This window comes from Malania oleifera, chromosome 2 (genome assembly GCF_029873635.1).
Source record: "Malania oleifera isolate guangnan ecotype guangnan chromosome 2, ASM2987363v1, whole genome shotgun sequence".
Lineage (NCBI taxonomy): Eukaryota > Viridiplantae > Streptophyta > Magnoliopsida > Santalales > Ximeniaceae > Malania > Malania oleifera.
In genome coordinates, this window is record NC_080418.1 from 19615815 (window position 1) to 19636624 (window position 20810).

At 38.4% G+C, this 20810-nt stretch overlaps 1 protein-coding gene and 1 long non-coding RNA gene across 3 annotated transcripts; both read right to left on the reverse strand.

Annotated features, from left to right (window-relative positions):
* Positions 1 to 254: 254 nt before the first annotated feature.
* On the reverse strand, positions 255 to 15937 carry LOC131149181 (uncharacterized). 2 transcript variants are annotated; one of them, XR_009135161.1, is made up of 3 exons: positions 15345 to 15929; positions 11778 to 11866; positions 385 to 727 (listed from the first exon to the last, which is right to left on the reverse strand). It is a non-coding gene; the product is annotated as an uncharacterized LOC131149181 (long non-coding RNA). The 2 variants fall into 2 exon arrangements; XR_009135162.1 differs by lacking the exon at positions 11778 to 11866 and having other exon boundaries at positions 255 to 727; positions 15345 to 15937.
* LOC131149180 (chitinase 2-like) lies at positions 13702 to 15345 on the reverse strand. The gene has a single exon (XM_058099366.1). The coding sequence runs from the start codon at positions 14997 to 14999 to the stop codon at positions 14079 to 14081; it is 921 nt and encodes a 306-aa protein (XP_057955349.1). The 5' UTR covers positions 15000 to 15345; the 3' UTR covers positions 13702 to 14078.
* Positions 15938 to 20810: the final 4873 nt, after the last annotated feature.

Sequence of the window (20810 nt, forward strand, 5' to 3'; positions counted from 1 at the left end):
ACTAGATATTATACAGGATATGAATTTTTAAAGCATGTGTGGCTTGAGTATATGATATTGATATGAAGTTTTATGTAGTTTTTCAGTATTTCAAGTTATACAGATATAATTAGATAATTGCAGATTTTATACAGACATAAGTTGCATATATATATATATATATATATATCAGTATACAGATATTTATTCAGAACAGTATATACAGTGTATATAGAAAGTTATGTTTTCCTAAATTCCATAACACGTAGATTATACAGAAAGGAAGCACAGACAGATTATATAGAAAAAAAGTACAGACAGATTACACAGTTATAGCATCAAGATGCTACAGATATTACAGTATTTACAGTACAGCAATATAGTGTTATGGTTATTTTGAAAATATAATGAAAACAGTATAAAGAGTATAGTATGTATATATATAGTATCAGATCCATGTGGAAGATTACAGACAGATACAGTACAGATATAGAATACAGAGCACGGTACCGTTGCTAATACATATAAAGTGCAATCACATATCTCAGATAGTGTGTGGGTACCATCAACCGTGCTCATAGAATATGCAAGTCCCCAGTTCACTAGGTTGAGGGGGCCAGTTTGACGAGGCAACAGTCAGTCCCGAGCTTAAGAGTGTATGCAGTTTGGCTGGACTGGAGGAGTGTAGAGTATAGTGACTTACCTGGAGGGCCGACTAGGTTAAGTCCCGCCTATGGGCTGCACAACGCTGTCATAAGGGGTCAAATCATGACATACAGAGTCCTAAGGAAAAAGCACAGTTATGTATATGTATACAGTTTTACAACTTTTATCATATATAGTATGATATAGTAGTATGAATGATAAAAAGTTCAGATGCTACAAATTTTTTAAGCTACTGTTCATGTGTTTTACAGTTTTGTCAGATTATGCAATTTTAAATACTATTATTATAATTTTACGATTCGGTTGTCACACACTAGTAATAGCATATTTCCACTTACTGAGCGTCGACTCACCCCATTACTTTAACATTTTTCAAGTGAGTCAGTCATACGAGCATATCAGACTCGCGAATAGAGATCACTTGGTCACCCTAGTTATAGGGTAAGTTGGTGTAGGATTTTGTATTTTTGGAGTAGTTGACACTAGAGAGAGAGAAGTATTATGTAGCTATGGTTGAAAATACTGAATTCTGGTATTGTGTATATATATATATATATATATATATATATATGCATATGTGGTTATGTGATTTATGTTTCCCGCTGTATAGAGGTACCCATTATTTTCAGATATTGGAGTAATTTGTTATTATTATATAAATAAAAAAAAATTTTGTGAGAACTTTGAGGACGTTACAAAATGAATGGATTAATAGCACTCCGAGCCCACGTAGGGGGTCGGGGCGTTACATGTTGTTATTCTATAAATCTGTATGTATATATATATAATTGTGAAAACTGCCCTAAGAATCTGTATGTCATGATTTAACCTCTCATGACAGGGTTGTGCGGCCCATAGGCGAGATTTAACTCTAGTTGGACTATCAAGATAAGTCAGCTGATATTGTATCAATCTTTAGTTCGGCCTTACTGCAATCCCTCCAAAGGCTCGGTACTAGCATCTGCCTCGTCAAACTAGCCACCTCTACCCAGTATACTAGGGAGCCTGCAATCCCTCCAAGGCACGGTTGACGAAAATCCACACACTATCTGAGATATATGTGGTTGCACTCTGATCTGAAATAGCTATGGTATCATGCTCTATTGACTGAATTTGACTAAAATAATTAATCTGACTGAAATATTTCATCAGAGTCTAATACTATATAAGACTAATATATATTTATCTTACTGTTTCATCATAATTCTAAAATAATCATTATACTATAAATCTAATCTGTAAATACTGTAATATCTGACTGAAATAATTGTACATCTTTTCTATATTATCTGACTGAATAATCTGTAATATCTGAGTGTTATGGTTTTATAATTTTGGAAATCTTGATATTCTGTAAATGCTGTAAAATATATGTTTGTATAATATTTGTCTGCAAATTATATGTTTGTATAATATCTGTCTGTATATATACACTGTAATTTATTATTCTGTAAAATTTGGTAAAACATAATCCTGTGCCAAAAATACTGTAAATCATGGTATTCTGAAGGAAAAAAAAACTATATAAACTCTGTACTGAACAAATATTTACTCAAGCCACACAATTAATAAAACTCATGTTCTGAAATCTGTAAAACCATATAATTTATGTCCTGCATTTTAATAAAAAAAATACTATAATTCATTAATAAAATTTCTGAATTTACTAGCATAGCATATTTCCCTTACCTGGCTAACTAAACTCACCTACTGATTCTAACTCACGCCCACGGCGTTCGTAATTCCATTATCCTAAAATTACACACACACACACACACATATATATATATATACATATATATATATATATATATTTCTCTGTCAATAAATTGAATTTCCCAGAATAGTTTCATACTCACATTTCCTAAATTACAAACTATTTATCATTTACCTTAGTCCTTGAGGAAAAACATCCACTAAAATCCTAACCTGCTTGTCGTGTTTATACCAACCCTGAATTATACAAAATACTAATTTCTCAATTTAATCTCAGAAATACATTCACATCTAGGCCTATACCTTAAATAAATTAATAATCAATCCAAAAATACTCAAATAACATCCTTACCTTAGTGGTGGTTCCTGATTGTTGAAACGAGACTTAACGGAGCGAAATTTGTAGAGAGAATGGGAGGGGTTTCGTGGGTTTTGAAGAGAGAGAGAGAGAGAGAGAGAGAGAGAGAGAGAGAGAGAGAGAGTTTGCTTTATTAAAAAAAAATATATAGCTCTCAGTTCTTTATAACTTTCAGCACTGGCCAGAAAACCGTTACCGGTTTTTTGTACTTCTTAGAAAACCGTCGCCGATTTTCTATTAACCGACTCCAAAATTTTCCGTTTTACCTTTAGCCGACCGTGGTGACTTCCCAAAACCATCACCGATTTTCTAACTCTTTTAGAAAACTGTTGCCAATTTTCTCCTTCTCCGATCAAAAATCCTTTTTTTTTTATTTTCTTTTATTATTATAATTTCCCGGTCACTACAGTTACCTCCTGCATTGGCTAGAATCCATGACGTATTCCACGTAACTATGTTGAGGAAATACGTCCTAGATCCTTCACACATGATTAGCCATGACTCACTAGAGCTTAAGATACCCTGTCATATGAAGAAATGTCAGTTCAGATTCTAGATTGGAAGGAACAAGAATTGTGCACTAAAAGGATCCCATTGGTAAAGGTACTCTGGCGTAATTACGCAATTGAGGAAGCCTCATGAGAGTTAGAAGAAAAAATGCATCAGATAAATCCACACTTGTTCAATGGGGTCCCAGCGTTGAATCAGTTGAGGTAAAGGTAAATAATTGTTTTGACTATTATCTTGTACAAGGTAAGGTGGCTAGTTATGAGTTAGTGTTTTTGGTTTTAAGTCATAAATAATTTTGGGAGAGTTTTCTTTTATGTGATTGATTGTAACTCCTAGAACTTTGTTGTAACCACGGTGTTCCTCCACCATAAGTAAGGGTTATTAATAAATTTGGGACGGGGCTGCTATGTGGGTGGCCGCCGGCTCTTTCTAGAGTCTGGTAAATAATTTAGTAATTTCCAAAGGAAATTGCAATAAGTAATGGTTAGCAAATTTCGAGAATGAAATTTTTATAAGGAGGGGAGGATGTAGTGATCCAAAAAAAAAAATTAAATAATTAATTTTTTTAAAATTAATTAAATAAACTATTATTAATTAAATATTATAATATAATATATTAATATAATAATATAATAATATTATATATATATATATATGTTTACTTAAAACTAAAGGATCAAAAGATCCTTCAAGAAAATTTATCCTGAGAACCCCATGGAAAGTACCCCTAGGTTCCTCTCTCTCTCTCTCTCGAAACAGATTAATTTGGGTTTCCAAGGCTAAGATGAGGCTAACGAAATTATATCCATTAATTATTTTTAAAGTTTAATTAGCTATTGGGAGTGTGTGGGCCTAGGAAATATTAAAATAATTATTATTCTAGGGTTGAGTTGATTGAATTGAAGAAAAATGATTTTAGGGGTTTGAGCTCCGAACGCCGCGGGTGTGGAATTAGGGATTTTAGCAAGTTTCTCAGTAAGCAGGTAAGAGGAATTAAATTATGTCAAAAGTTTTTGGAAATTAAAGGATTAAATTAAAGTATGATATAAAAATAATATATGTGAATTTTTTAACTTATCAGGTATATATATGTGAAATGGTAGTTTTGGAAATATCCAATGTTTTACTGGATAATTATGATATGGTTAAATATTATTGGAAATCTGTGTGGCATGGGAAATAATTTTGATTACTAAAAATAAATCTGTGAATATTTTATATGAGGGAATGGATTTTATGTGGGAATATAAACAGATATGATGATATGAGTAATATACTGATATGTTTGAGACAGATATGTTGAAATGAGATTTATACAAACATATTTTTATCAAACATGATATAATAATATGTGATATACACAATCAGGATAGTTTTATATTAATATATATGATGAACAATCATAAGTTACAGAAGATATGTGTTACACATGGATACTCGTGTGCTTGGGTATGTTTGTGAGAAATGAAAACTTTTGGTAAAATAGATTTTTATGTAAAATGAGTGATGGAAATGAGAACCCGATTGATTAATGATATGAAAGCACGGTACCATTGCTAGAGATTGAATTAGTGCAACCACACAGCTCAGGGAGCGTGTAGCTATTGGAAGTCGATTAGGTCTTTGGAGAGATGTTGACTGCACCTGGGTCCGGACCAGGCTGTGGTGGGCCAATCATACTACAGACGATGTATTTTGACTTAACTTGGTAGGCCAACTAGGGTTAAGTCTCACATTCGGGCCGCACAACCCAGTCATGTGGGGTTATTACATGACGATGATATGAATGGGTCTCCTCATTACAGACATGATACACTCATATGATTATACTTTGACAAATATGATACTTTGTATACAGAAATATTTATTAAGCATAATTATATTTTCAAGGAAAGTATATGGTTACAAATATACATATATGTTTGTGAATATGAGTACAGATTCCTATGATACCTCGGTTAAATTAATATTTTTATAAACATGATATGATACCCTGAATAAAGGAAGAGTAGATTTCCATTAGTCAGAGTATGTTTTTATTTTAGACCAGATATATGTTTGTATAGATTTTAGGGGTCTGATGACTTTCGGGAGTTGGTATGTATATTTTTGGGAGAATGTAGTACTCTGGTATTGTACCTAGAACTTGGATGTGTTATGTTTTCTGCTGCGTAGACAATATATGAATATGGACAGGTGTACCCCTGGTACCCCACCTTAAGTCTGGGTTGACTTGGTTGACCTTATATTTATTATGGTATCAAAGGTATTTGATTGAAGAAAAAAAAAAAAAAAATCAGGGCGTCACATTTGCACCATTACTTGCAACTACTGCCAATGTCAAGGCCTTTTTAGTAACCTCATCCTCTACCTTTGTTTCAACATATGCACCAGCAGAGATCTTCTTGGGATTCCTTTTCCATGGATCACGACTGTGATCCCACCATTTTGGATACCCCACAAGTTCAAAGCATCGACTTTTGTTAAGACCAGTTTGATCACAATGAGTGCATTTATAGGTGGATTTGTCGACACCATTACTTGTCTTGTGATGGCTGGACTTTATTCGGTCCTACTGGTTTTGAGGAGGTCGGTTTTGAGCCACCATGGCTGAAGCTTCAGATTTTCCAGGGTCTCCATTCATCATTGTGTGTTGAATAAATTCGCAGCGGACCATTGTATAACATTCTTCTAATTCAGGAAAAGGTTCCTTTCTCAAAATTTTACCATGGATTTGTTCAAATTCACCATCTAATCTTGCAAGAAAAATATGCACCCTTTGTTGTTGAACTAATTTTCAGTAAGATTCAACATCTTTCTCACTCTCTATAATCACCTTATCACAATGACCCAACTCACCAAAAATCTCGGTTACTTCTCCATAATACACAAAGAGTACTCTGTTGTTCTTTTTAGCAGAGAAAGCTCTTTTATTTAAGACAAAAACTTGTAACTCATCTGCTCCATCATAAAAAGCTCTAGAAAGAGCTTTCCAAATATCACGCGCAATGGGTAAGCAAATGTATCGCTTCATAATTTCTGAGGGCATAGACATCAGTTGTCATCACTTTACCTTTTGATTTCATGTGCACCACTTTTCATATTGATCATCCTTCTCACCAGGTAGTTGTGAGTTTCCATGAATAAAGGAGAGTTTCTCCTTCTATGCAATATGCATCTCCATGAGTTGAGACCACACATCACAATTTGTCTCATTGAGTACAATCCCTATGTTGAATGATGAATCTTCGGATTGAACAATGATACGTGAGCAGGTCGAAGTTTTCCGATGTAGCGTCAATGGAGGACACAATAAAAAAAATTATTAAAAAAAAAAAAAAAGGGTCCTTTGGGAACCTAGCTCTGATACCAACTTGAAAAACAGAGTTTGAGAAGAATATTTGTTTTTTTTTTTTTTTTTCCTCAATGAATTTATACAATACATATAAAGATGGGTTAGAGGTATAGATCCTATAATCAAGCTATTATTCTTACAATCAAGCTACATGTATAATGAATCTGCCCACACCTCCTGGATAGCAACATTGTCTCTAGATTAGGAAAGGATCCCAAAGTTAATTACAAGGATAGTTGACTATCAACCCAATATTTCAACACATATAATATTATACACATATAAATAATATATATTAGTTCTAATATCACTGACCACCTGGTTGACCCACCGTTATGACCAATTCGACCAACTTGGTGGCTTCACCGGGCTGGTCAAGGGTCCAAGTTTTAAAACTATGGGTCTATCCCTCTACTTATAATATATGTCAAGTACATTACAGTGACCATAATACCCTTGCTAACTCACACTTGCTAACACGGGAATAATACTAGATAAGCAGTAACAGACACAAGTATGTGTTAAACGTCCACGTATATAAGGCAACTAAAATTTCCTTCCTTTTCCAGTGCAGGATAGATCCCATTTTTTTTTAAAGGAAGAATTCAGACTCAGCTTTATTACTAGCATGAAAACAAGTGTACAAGAACAAATACAATGTGGGAACATAGCAATACTGTGTTTACACTAAACAGGCTAAGCTTTGGTTTGGAACTTTCTGATATCAACTGAATAGCCAGAAAACCTTAAGATCATATTGTAGAAAGGAATTCAGAGCCTCTTAACACCTGAAAAGTCTTGTTTTTGTGTCAATTACGGCATGTTTAGCTATCAGATCTGGGTTGATTCTTTCATCTTTGAACAGGAAACGGTTCCTTGCTTTCCAGGTGTTGTTTAAGGAGGTTAGCTATCTTAGATTTGTTTCGCAGTCTTTAGAAGCCCCCCCGCATTCTTAGAGCAGAAGTTGCTTTGATGAAAGCAAGCCCCAAGATAAGACAGGCGAAGAAAAGATGGTCCCTTGTTTCAGGATCTGCACCGCTCGTAGGATTGTCCATTATACTGCATGCTGACAGTTTGTCCAAGGTATTCAGCCCGTTTAACACAGCCAGCCATGCTATGAAGGAGTGTTTAGGAATTACCCCCAGGGTGTGGTTCAGGTGGTAGTGTGGGCTGTGGGAGTGCCTCTCATGAGGTCAGGTGTTCAAACCCTCCTAGGCTCATTTCCGCCCCTGAACTCCTGAATTTACCCTCCCTTTGGAGTTGTGGGGTCAACTTCAAGGGGCGCAGGATTAGTCACATGGACCGTAAAACGGACACGTGGATACCCGGTGCGTAATCCAAAAAAAAAAAAAAAAAGGAGTGTTTAGGAATGTGTTTTGTCCACACTGTTTTAGCGGAGTTTACCTCCTCTTTTTTTTCTTTTTTCTTTTTTTTGTCAGTTCTGAAAGCTTCCCAGGCAGAAGAGAAAGATAATAGTTCATTTGGGGTCAGAGTCTTAAAGACCCTACTTCTGTTGCCTCATTTAGAGTGAAGGAGAAGGACTTTTTAAATTCTGTAGCTATTGGAGTAGTTCTTCTAGCTACTTCCAAGAGTTCTCCCTAATAAAGGAGCTAGCTCTTGAGTTTATTGAGAGGCCAAGATTGGGAGGTAGTTGAGGACCAAAGTGGGGGAGGATGTGCCAGTCATCATGAAAAGGAAGGTAGAGCTTCCATTACCTCCTTTCCTTCTTAAAACCGGAAAAAAAAACAAAAAAGTGAAAAACACTTCCGATAACCCCTCACCATTTTCAAAATTAATCAAAACAACTTTAAATTTATTTTTTAAAACCAGACGAGCAAATCTGGAAGTACTTTGTATAGATGAAGGTATTTCTTGATTTGAACCTTCAAGTAGTAACAAAACATCAACGTTAGACAAAATTGTACAGTTGACAAGTCTTTCAACTAGCAACCCTATTTTACTAGCCAATTCTGGATATGTTTCATACCGAGTTCTTCATCTCTTGGAAAATATTCCTTCCACCACGAGACACAATTAAAAACCTTCTGTCCATATCATTTCATGAGTGTTTAGAGTTAAAGCTCTTCAAACTCTTGAAAATGACCAATTTTCACATTCAAAAAGGTAGACATATTAAAGTATCCTCATAACTGAGATACTAGACATAACTGATATAGCTCATCCTATGTTTTCATTATGAGACCCAAAAACCTAACCTTGGATGATGTACTATTGCTCATTGAACTCAAAAACAAAAAAATTCATGAATTGAGTTGAGGTTCCATCATTTTGGACATAGATGTGGGCTTTAGTCTCACCCCCATAGCTGTCTATAGACCATATCCCTTGCGATTCACTTTCTTAGAAGACCTGCCAAATACTGGTTCAATCTAATAAAATCAATTATTATAAGTTTATAATTCAATAATGTATTAATAGTCTTACATAGCTATATCTAAGAACAATGTGTTGAGACGACCACTGTAAACGTGACTATGGGCTCTTGTCAAAGTTAATTGGCTATGACAGTGCAAGGAAATTGGTGGCACAGGCTTGGGCCATATAATAACAAACCCTTAAGCCAATCCGCTTCCTTTCATGTAACTGCTAATTCAACTAACTCTGTAGCCATAATCGAATCAGTTATGCATGATTGCTTCTTAGAATACTACATATGGTCCCCAACCAAGTGCAAATATTCACCAACTAGAGGATCAGTGATCTTCTTTCATTGGTAATCCAACTATTATTGATAAAACATTCTAAAACCATTGCACACCTGTAATAACATATGCCATAATCCATATTTTTTTTCTTAAATATTTCAGAATCTATGCATTGCATGCTACTGTATTTTATCCAAACTTCAAGTATAACTAGTAAGCTTGCCAATCACAAATGCCATTTCAGGCCTAGTATTAGTCATGGCATACATTAAGCAACCAATAATTGTTGCGTATTCTAATCACAAATTGTGCTACCACTAATAGGTAGTAAACATGCTTGGATCAAATGGAGTAGAAACAAGTGTGCAATCAAAGTAATCAAATTGTTTGAGCACTTGTGCTATTTAGCGAGATTTTTAACTTCAAACAGTTACCATTCCTCGTGATCTAAATCCCTAAAATAACTTTGGTTTTAATTGGATTTTTCATGCCAAAGTTGCTAAACAAAACTTTCTTAATAGATTCGATTTGTTCTAACCAGTACTGCATATTACTATATTAGCTTATCATCAACACGCAAACAAATAATGGCACTGTTGCTATTAGGGAATCTACTACACACTTTATTTGATTTTCTAATGATAAAACCATACGACAAAACTACATTTAACTTTTCATGCCATTGTTTAAGAGCTTGTTTTAGGAGATATAAGAACCTAATAATTTGTGCACCTTATGCTCTTGGGCAGGTACTATAAACCTTTCTGGTTGCTGCATGCGAATTTCCTCCTTTGATTCACCATTTAAGATTGCCATTTCTAAATTTCAAGCTTAAAAATTGAAGCCCATGCTAACAAGGATCGAGGAGAAACCATTATAGCAACAGAATCATAAGTGTCAAAGAAGTCTATTCCTTCTTTTTGTGAATAGCCTCTGGCTACCAATCTAACTTTGTATTTTCCAATAGTTCCTTCAATCCTCTTCTTTCTTTTAAATACCCATTTACATCCTATTGATTTGGACCCTAGTTGGAAGATCAACTAATATTCAAATATTATTACCTGTTATAGAATCCATTTTATCATTTATAGCTCCAAAGGGCCAGATCTGAAGATGCAATAGCCTCTTTCAAGGTCTTAAGATCGGGTTCAACTAACATGTCAATAGAAATTTGTGAATATTTTCACTAGAGCCTTCCACAAGAACATATAAAAGTCTGGTCCATAGAATTGGGATATTTTAGTCTTTTTACTTCTTCAAAGTTTCAGAATTTCCATAGATGTTCCTTGTTCAATGATATATTTCCTAAGCTCCTTCGGTTTTAGTAAAGAGGAGACTTTGTTTTATCAAAGATCTCATCTCCAGACTCAATTAACTTATTTCTTTCAATTGAGTCATTATGTTCAATAACAAAAACCATATGCTTGCTTTGCTATGTAGTGCATATCAAAGAAATATGCCCTCTATTATTGATGCAGTTGGCATGGAGGAGATTTTGCATTTCACCAAGATCTCTGGTTCTGTGACCCTGCAGTAGGACCGAATTTGACTGTCCACGCCCACAGAATGGTTAGAAACCGTGAGCCAATTAATTTCTTTGGATTGGTTAGAAACTTATAATGGGCCAATAGATGCAAATGAGATGACTTGTATTTTTGAAAGTAGTTGAAAGGTATCCAAGACACTGCACAGGATATTCAAAGACAACAATCAGTTACATTTTAAACTATGTGAAGATCTCGGTGAATGAAGAGATTTGAAACCAAGGATCTATCAAGGAAGGGTTCAAAGCTGCCAGGCTTTTTCAAATGACATTGCTGCTGAAGCTCAAAGCCATTTTAACATTTGAGCAGTCTTTCTTGATGACAAAAAAGTTTATTTCGAGTCACTGAGATTCAGTGCTCCAAAGACAATGAAGTGCCTGTTGGCTGAAGAAGGAGATGGTGAAGCACTGCAATCAATGGTAAATGAGAAAACGAAATGAAGGATAACAATGGGGTCAATAAGGAGCCCAATGTGGTTGCCCGTAGGGCTCCTTTGGTTAATGGAATGAAGAGAACAGAGAAAATAAGGAGGGAGAAGAAAAGCTTAGAGAACTCCATTTCAAATTAACAGTGCAATCATTCTCACAAGGGAAATAAGTATTGACTATAAAAAGTGCAATAGTTACTATTTTTCTCTCTATCTCTCTCAAATCACATGGCATACAAATATTTTTGGTTTTATTCCTTTTGCTTATTGATGTCTATTCCCTACACTATTTAGCAATCACTTGGCTCAGTTTTAATAGAATGCCATTGGATGTGTATTACCCAGGCCAATGTCTCAAACATACATTGTTTACGGATCATGGAAATTACTCATTTGGTTAACAAATGGGTCAGCATAAATATGTTTCTGTTGCACATAAACAGTACACTCAGGAAGGCTAATATATGTAAGCCGGCTGAAACAAAATTTAATCCTGCTTGGAAAGACTGTAAGCAGGAAATATAATCTTAACAATGATTAAATAAATAGAAGATACCTTGATTATCTGTTTGATGATGCAACACTTTAATAATCCATAACCCAGTCTGAGAGGTAGAAGAACGTTTAGGTAGTACGCCCAGTTTCCTACATGTCGGACACCCAGTGAAACTAGCTGTGATTAAAATGAATTGTGGATGGTTGAGTACTATGATTTGGAGATCACCGTCCAACCAACCCAGGTTTAGTTAAATAAGAAGCTGTGATCCACCAAATATTCTTAATATAAGAACTTTCAAATTTGAAATAGATTCTCTTGGATCATCTTCTTACTAGTCATTTTCTTCACCAACACCACAAACCAACCTCAACTGGAGTAATGACATTAAAAGATAAGGACATGCTGCATGTAAGTAGCACATTTTCATATGCCTGGCTAGACATGAGACTTGAATATGTCCTCCAATCTCCTCTCCTTCCCAGGCATATAAATATAAAATTTTTAAAAAAAAAAGGGGGGGGAAAGATTTGAATCTGGTCAAACTGTTACCAAAAATGGTGATTGAGAAGGTAACGTTTAATGGCCAAAGTTAAAATCAAAGCCGTGAAGATCTGTGTAATTATTGGGACAACTTAACTGTGCTGTGTTATTTTTTCAATATATTTCAAGCATTTTATGTTAAACCTGTACTACACTTCTTATGAGATTAACAATTTCCATGCTTTTCAACTGAATAAAAAATAAAATCTGAAATTATGATAGCAGGGCAAGTGATACTTGTTATGAACAAAGCTTTACTTTTAAGGATTAAGGTACATGTTTGGTACATAGGAATGAAACGAGATCAAATTTGCCACTTGATTTTTGCATGTTCTTCATTCAATTTTTTTTTTTTTAATTCCATTTTATTCCCACCCCATTCTCTTCTACAAACCAAACACAATGTCAAATACTCGTGGATGTCTACATAACAATAAGAGTCTAGCTTACCCCCAATCCCCACCTCCAACCTCCAAATTTTAAAATTTCCCTGCTGTTATTGATATGCTATTTTGTGTGTTTATTTATATTGGAAGCATCCGCTTGTGCTCATCTACATTTTTTCTTACATTCCACATCTTCAGACACCTCATAGAAGCATCGGCAATGTTGGAGTGTCAAGCTAGCTGGACAAATCTGGACCGTTGATGTGCTGGAAATCCAACAGCTGAAATCTGTTTTGTATTAAGGGCATTTATGTAATTTTTTAAGTCCTGTATTTTATGTATAAATAAAACCAGCAGTGCTGGTTCTAGAAGCTAGAGCACGCACACAGCAGATTGTAAAAATTCAGGGGTGGAGTTTCTTGTTTTGTACGCTGGGACACGCGTAGACAGCAAACAGATTGGAGGTTAGATCTGGGGGGCTGGGCTTGTAGACGCATAGAACAGATCTCAGATTAGGAGGGATTTCGGGAGAGTCAGGGAAACAAAAGAGAGAAACCGAGAGCTCTTCGGAGAAGAGGGTTAGGGTTCTTGGGATGCTTCTTGTGCTGATTCTTGGAGGAGATCGGTAAGCCTTAAAGGTGAGATCTGTACCATGTAAGTTGTAGTTCCACCACTAATAAAGCATCTCCGAAGGTGAGTTCCTGCCGTGGATGTAGGCCAATTTTTGGGCCGAACCACGTAAATGTGTTCTTGTGTTTGATCTTGCATGTTTATGGTTTATTGCTGTATATTTCCTTAAATCTTGTGATTGTTCAGTGGAGAGAAATTTTTCTTGATCAGGTTTGGCAAAAGCAGGTTTCAGTTGTGTTGTTTGTGGTTGCTGATCTAATTTCTGTAAAGGATTTGTTTAGAATCTGTAAATAAATAATCTACAATCAAGGTATATCACACAACAAGCAACAAATACATCTGGACATTATCCCACTTCAAGTATATATCTTCCATGAAACAAGGACAGAGTATCAAACTGGAATCACTAGGGATACAGACACATAGACTCTCAAATGAAACACAAATTTGAATTACTTAAGGATTTAATTGAGAATCAATGATCTTAGTATCCATGAGAGATTTACATTCATTCCTTAATATGATCATTTTCACCCAATGTTCTCTTCAAGTGGACCTCGATTTGGGGGGTAAAAAAAGAAAAAAGGAAAGAAGGAAAGAAGGAAAGAAAGAAGAAGACTCATGGAGGTAACTACACAAGTCTAGCAAGCAGAGAACAACATTTTATGAGCTAACATTCTTGCAAGGCGTAATTCAAAATGTGCCCATGATAGAGAATAACATTGCAACAATTGGCATTCTTAGAAACAATTCAATTGCAACAGCAGATAAAAGCTGCAGAAGGGCCAAAGCAATTACAGCATTAGTAAGGATTTGCCAACAATGCCTGCGATTGCTTCTCATTGCAGAAACCTCTTGCCTTTGAGTCATCAGCACACCAAACGAAGATGCCATGAAGTTGCTTCATCTGCTTGAGTCTACTGCAGGCAGTAAAGAAGCCGTTTTTTGGCGACAACCCACCAGTCCCATCACTGATAAAGCTGGCTAAAACCTTACCCCCAATATAGTTGGAGCTCTGGGTATTGAAGTAGCTAATGAACTGAGACACAGATGTTCTATTATCATACGCGTAAAACTGAAAATTAACATAGTCTATGAGGTTCCCATAACTCTTCCACAGAGCCAAGTAATGTTTCTGAACTTCGTTATCATCAAATGGAGCTATAGAAGCAAAAGAGATTACCCCATTCTCCTTAAGGGTCGCTATGAGCTGCCCTATGCACTGAGCAAATGTTTTAGGATCAGCTTTAAAATGCTCATAGTCAATATCGATGCCATCCAAATCATACTCCTTGATGATTTCTGTGAGAGAAGAAACAGCATTGGAAACCCATGAATCTACAGAGGAAGGCTCGAAGTAAGCGTACTCTTCTCCCACGGTGTCCCCTCCAAGGCTCAAAGCTACTTTGACATTCGAATGATTACCCTTGATGGAACAAACATGGGAGGGGCTGAGATTGTCTGAATCCCAGAAGATGCCGAACTTTCCATTTGTTGGACGAGGAGAAGATAAGGCAGTATAATCAATGGCGAAGGAGAGAATGAAGTGGAATTGAACTTGTGGGTTAATGGGTACGTCTGAAAATGTGACATGTTTGAACTCAGCTCCTATGTATTCACTGAAGACACCAGAGGTGTTGGGTGCTGTCTGGGTTGATGAAGAGGGAAAGGTATACAGAGGTTGAAGAATAAGAAGAGTGAGAAGAAGCTTAGGAAGCCCCATCGTTGTTCTAATCTTGAACCAGATTAGATGCAGATTGCAGAAACATGTTTTAATGACTATTTAAGGTGAGGGTGAAGGGGAGACGAGGGAGTGGAAATTCATGAATTAGGCAAATCTTTTAATGCCTATGACCATTGAATGGAGGATTAATTAATGCATAGTGATGAATTTGGTTGACTCTGGTGCCTTTGAAATGGTCATGTTTGGGACATGTCGGAACCTGCTCTGCCTAATTGCAGAAAATTATGGTGGAAAAGGATTGTATTCAAAGAAGACCAAAATGAAGAGTCGTGGAGATTCAACAAGTAATAACTCGGAGAAAACAAAAAAACAAATTAAGCTTACTGGATCGCAAACCCTAGAGCCTCCGTCGCCGGACGTCGCCTCTTCGTAGGCAAATCTCCAGACGGCTTGGTCTCCTGGTGTCCGACGAGCAAATCCTTGAAGCCCTAGCTCTCGCGATTCAGATCTGCAACGGCGGCGACGAACCAATCCACACAGCCCGCGCGCCGTCGCGCGACCACCACTGGCCACGCTGCAATCTTGCGAGAGACGCCGTGCGCACGACCACCATTGGCCACGCTGCTGCCGATCGCCACTCAAGCCGCGCCGATATCACCTGTGCCAGCTGTGGTCGCCGTTCCTTCGGATCTGGCTCTCTGTTGCCCTGCACACCGAAGCAGAGGTTGCGGAGGGTGGTTTTCCGGGATTTGCAGAGGAGGTTTACGAAGACGGTGGTGGGACGACGGCGAGTTCGAAAAATCTCGCGACGACAACGAAGGTGTTGAATTTGCAGGTGTGAGTCGCCGACGGCCGCACCAGCACAGCCGCCATTCTTTGATTTTGAAATCAATGAATGGCGGCCGCTTGATCTGCAGACTTAGCTGAAACTACAGCCACTGTCTTTGATTTTTTTTTTCCTCATTGTGTGTGTGTCTATATATATATATATATATATATATATATATATATATATATGTGTGTGTGTGTGTGCGCGCGCGCGCGCGTATGTGTGCAGCAAACTGTCGTGAATGTTGGTGTATGCAGTGAGGTGTGCTGTTGAAAGAACTGAGTGTTGTGTTGTGAGCGCAGAGTGTGTTGTGCAGAGAGTTAAGGTGTGATAGAGAGAGAGAGTAGAGTTGAGCAGTCTAACTCCTCCTCGTTGTATTTATTCTCCAGTTTATAGTGCAGTAGTGTGTGCTCCCATGGACGTAGGTCAGTTTGGACCGAACCACGTAAATCCGGTGTTCCATTGTGGATGTGCTTGAATTTTTCTTCGTGTGTGTTTGTTGCTCCAGGATTATCCCCCAACAATTGGTATCAGAGCTTTGGTTTGAGTAAAATCGCTAAATCAAGAAAAATTCTGGATTTTGACCCTCTGTCCAGTAGCTCAAAATTTGATTTTGAAGCTACCATCAAACTCCTCTCGACGAGACGAAGCCTACAGCTGTAATTGAAGCTCGAACAGAACTCAGTAAACCCCGCGCGTGCCACCACCCGCCGAGCCGGAGAAAGAAGCCTCCGCACGCGCCGATAACGCACCAGTGCCTGCCTGTCACCCGCCACATGCCCGCCCACGCGTCTTTCTCGTCCGGACAGATGCAACCCGACCCAAACTCTACCTAACCCGACCCAGAGAAGCTCTCAGTCCGGATCAACCCGAACCGTTCCAGAGCCGGAGCCACGTCAGCGCTGTTGTGTCAACACCACGTCGCCAGTCCACGTTAGCGCCTAGCTAGACGCCACGTCAGCACCACGTGGCACCAAGTAAGCGGCCAGCAAGCAGCCGCGTTATCGCCACGTTAGCATTCGAGAAGGCCCACGTCAGCCGGGTACCACGCCACATCATCAGTGGGCCCCATAGTCACTCGCCAGTGTGTGGGCCCCACAGTGCCATGTCATCAGTGGGCCCCATGTGCCACGTCAGTAGACGATCCCACGTGCCACGTTAGATTGCCACGTCAGCAGGGTTGACCAAGTTGACCAAATTTGACCGAAAGTTTGACCGGGCTTTTGAAGCCATTTCGGGTCCGTTTTTCGAGCGACTTAAGCCATATCTAGGGTTTTCGACCGTTCTAAATCCAACCATACTGTCCAATTGAGCCAATTCCATCTCTAGATCAGTGAATCGAGATTTCAAACGAAAAGAGCTCTCACATAGAGATGTTTGACGGCACGAACTTCGGTTTCTGGAAAATGCAGATCAAGGACTTCTTGTTTGGTAAGGAGTTGCACTTACCACAGATAGAGAAGCCAAAATCCATGAAGGAGAGTGAGTGGGAGTTGCTTGACTGAAAAGCCCTCGGAGCCGTAAGGATGACGTTGGCAAAGTTTGTTGCCTTCAACATCAAACACTTGACAACCACCAAGTCCCTTATGGATGCGCTATCTAACATGTACGAGCAGCCATCAGCCGCAAATAAGGTACATCTAATGAAGAGATTGTTTACCATGAGCATGTCTCCAGGTGAAAGCTTCAGCAGACACTTATATAATTTCAACGAGTTGTCAGATCAACTCGCCTTGATCGGGATTACCTTTGACAGTGAGATCCGTGCCCTATTAATTCTCAATCAGCTACCTGAGAGTTGGAAAGGTATTGTCACTGCGATCAGTAGCTCTGCAGGAAAATCGAAGCTGAAATACGACGAAGTTATCAGCATGATTTTGATAGAGGAGATCAGAATGCAGTCGAACAATGACTCCACTTCAAGTTCAGCTTTGAATGTGGAAAGCCGAGGAAAGGGAAGCGGGCATGGACGATCTAACAATCGTGGTAGATCCAGGACTAGGCGATCCAAATCCAGAGATTCTAGAGGTACTCATGACATAGGTTCTTAGAGCAAAAAAGTTATTGAGTGTTGGAAATGTGGAAAGACTGGTCATTACAAGAACCAGTGTAGAAGTCAAAAGAAAGAGACAAAGGCAAAGACAGAAGCAAATATTGCTTCCAAAATTGATGATTTGTTGATCTGCTCTTTGGAGAGCAAAAAGGAGTCTTGGGTGTTAGACTCTAGAGCTTCATTCCATGCCACTTACAGCAGAAATTGCCTGGAGGAGTATACATTAGGTAATTTCGGTAAAGTATATCTGGGCAAGGATCAACCTTGCGACATTGCCGGTAAGGGGACAGTGAAGATCAAAATGAACGGGTCAGTATGGAAGCTGAAGGATGTCAGACATATTTCAGACCTGAGGAAGAATTTGATCTCAGTCGGTCAATTGGCAAATGAAGGTTATAACACATCTTTCATTGGTGATGAATGGAAGATTTCGAATGGTGCATTGACAATTGCTTGAGGTAAGAAAAGTGGTACTCTTTATGTAACTTCTGATACATGTATGTCTATTACAGTTGCTACAGAAAATGATGATAGCAACGTATAGCATCAACGACTCGGACACCTGAGTGAGAAGGGACTCAGGGTGATGCACTCAAAAGGTAAGTTGAGTGATTTACAGTCAGTGAAGATCGATACATGTGAGGATTGCATATTTGAAAAACAGAAGAGAATCAGTTTCCAGACAGACCTCAGTACCCCGAAGAAGGAGAGACTTGAGCTAGTCCATTCAGATGTATGGGGACCAACAACCATTTCGTCTACAGGAGGAAAGCATTAATTCATCACGTTTATCGATGATCATTCACAGAAGGTATGGGTTTACTTCCTGAAGTATAAATCTGATGTTTTTTATGCTTTTAAAAATTGGAAAGCGATGGTAGAAAACGAAACTGGTTTGAAAATCAAAAGGCTAAGAACTGATAACGGTGGAGAATATGTTGACACCGAGTTCAAGAAATTCTGCTATGAGCATGGTATCAGAATGGAAAGGACTGTGCCAGGTACGCCTCAACACAACGGCGTAGCCAAGTGGATGAACAGAACATTGACAGAAAAAGCCAGAAGCATGCGTATGCAGTCAAGCTTGCCAAAGATGTTTTGGGCAAATGCAGTCAACACAGCAGCTTATTTGATTAATAGAAGTCCTTCAGTACCATTGGACTATTGCCTACCAGAAGAAGTTTGGAGTAACAAAGAGGTAAGACTTTCACATTTGAAAGTTTTTGGTTGTGTTACATATGTACATATCAATGATCATGTTAGGGATAAGCTGGATTTGAAATCCTGAAAATGCACTTTCATTGGTTATGGTGGAGATGAATTTGGATACCGCATTTGGGATGATGAAAATAAAAAGGTGATCAGAAGTAGAGATGTGATTTTTGATGAAAAGGTGATGTACAAAGATAGGCACACAACAGAATCCACCAAGCTAGTTCAGAGAGAATCAACCCATGTAAATATGGATGATGTCTCAGAATGTGTCGAGACACAACAGCAGAATGCCGAGAATCCTCAGGCAGAGGAACTAGTGGAGCAAATTGTCACACCACCACCTCCTACTCCAGCTCTGGAGCTTAGGAGATCTACTCGGCCCCATGTACCAAACAGAAGGTATATAGATTATTTACTTCTTACAGATGGAGGAGCCCGAATGCTATGATGAAGCATGTCAGGCAGGAGATGCGAGCAAGTAGGAGCTTGCGATGAAGGACGAGATGAAGTCCCTCACCTCCAACAAAACGTGGGAACTAGCTGAGTTGCCCAAAGGTAAGAAAGCCCTTCACAATAAGTGGGTGTACAGAATCAAAGAGGAGCATAACGGCTCCAGGAGATACAAGGCTCAGTTGGTAGTTAAAGGCTTCAAGCAGAAGGAAGGAATTGACTACACCGATATTTTTACACCAGTTGTGAAGTTGACAACCATCAGATCTGTTCTGAGTATTGTTGCCTCAAAGGGTTTACATCTTGAGCAGTTAGATGTGAAGACAGCGTTTCTTCATGGTGAACTTGATGAAGAAATCTACATGCATCAACTAGAAGGATTCTTAGAGAAATGTAAAGAGAATCTGGTGTGCAGGTTAAAGAAGAGCTTGTATGGTCTTAAACAAGCTCCAAGACAATGGTACCGAAAATTTGACGGCTTTATGCATAGGAATGATTTTATAAAGTGCAACGCCGACCACTGTTGCTACTTCAAGAGGTATCAGTCTAGCTATATCATTCTGTTGTTATATGTGGATGACATGTTGATCGCAGGACCAGATATAGAAGAGATCAGGAAATTGAAGCAGCAATTGTCAATGGAATTTGCCATGAAGGACTTAGGCTCAGCAAAGCAGATACTTAGGATGCGGATCTCCAAAGATAAGCGACGGGGAACATTGCAGTTATCTCAGTCGGAGTACATTAGCCTTATTCTACAGAGGTTTAACATGAGCAATGCCAAAGCAGTAAATACACCTTTGGCAAAACACTTTCGCCTCTCCAAGGATCAGGTTCCCCAGACAGATGAAGAGAAGGACTTCATGGCTAAGGTACCTTACGCCTCAGCCATTGGAAGTCTCATGTACGCCATGGTTTGTACCAGACTAGACATTGGTCAAGCAGTGGCAGCAGTCAGTAGATTCAGGTCTAATCCAGGGAAGACTCACTGGGAAGCAGTGAAGTGGATCTTCAGGTACCTCAGAGGCACTATTGATAAGTGCTTATGTTTCGGCAAAGGAGACTTGAAAGTTAAAGGGTATGTAGATGCTGATTTTTCTGGTGAATTGATCACCGCAGGAGCACCACTGGATACGTGTTCACTGTTGGCACAACAGCTGTTAGTTGGATGTCACAGATACAAAAGATTGTTGCCCTATCCACTACAGAAGCTGAGTATGTAGCAGTGACAGAATCCAGCAAAGAGATGATTTGACTTCAGGGTTTGTTGACAAAGCTTGGGTTAAAGCAGGAAAGGAATGTT

Coding starts and splice junctions, on each gene's coding strand:
- LOC131149180 (XM_058099366.1), bottom strand. CDS start 14,999: ATGGGGCTTCCTAAGCTTCTTCTCACTCTTCTTATTCTTCAACCTCTG.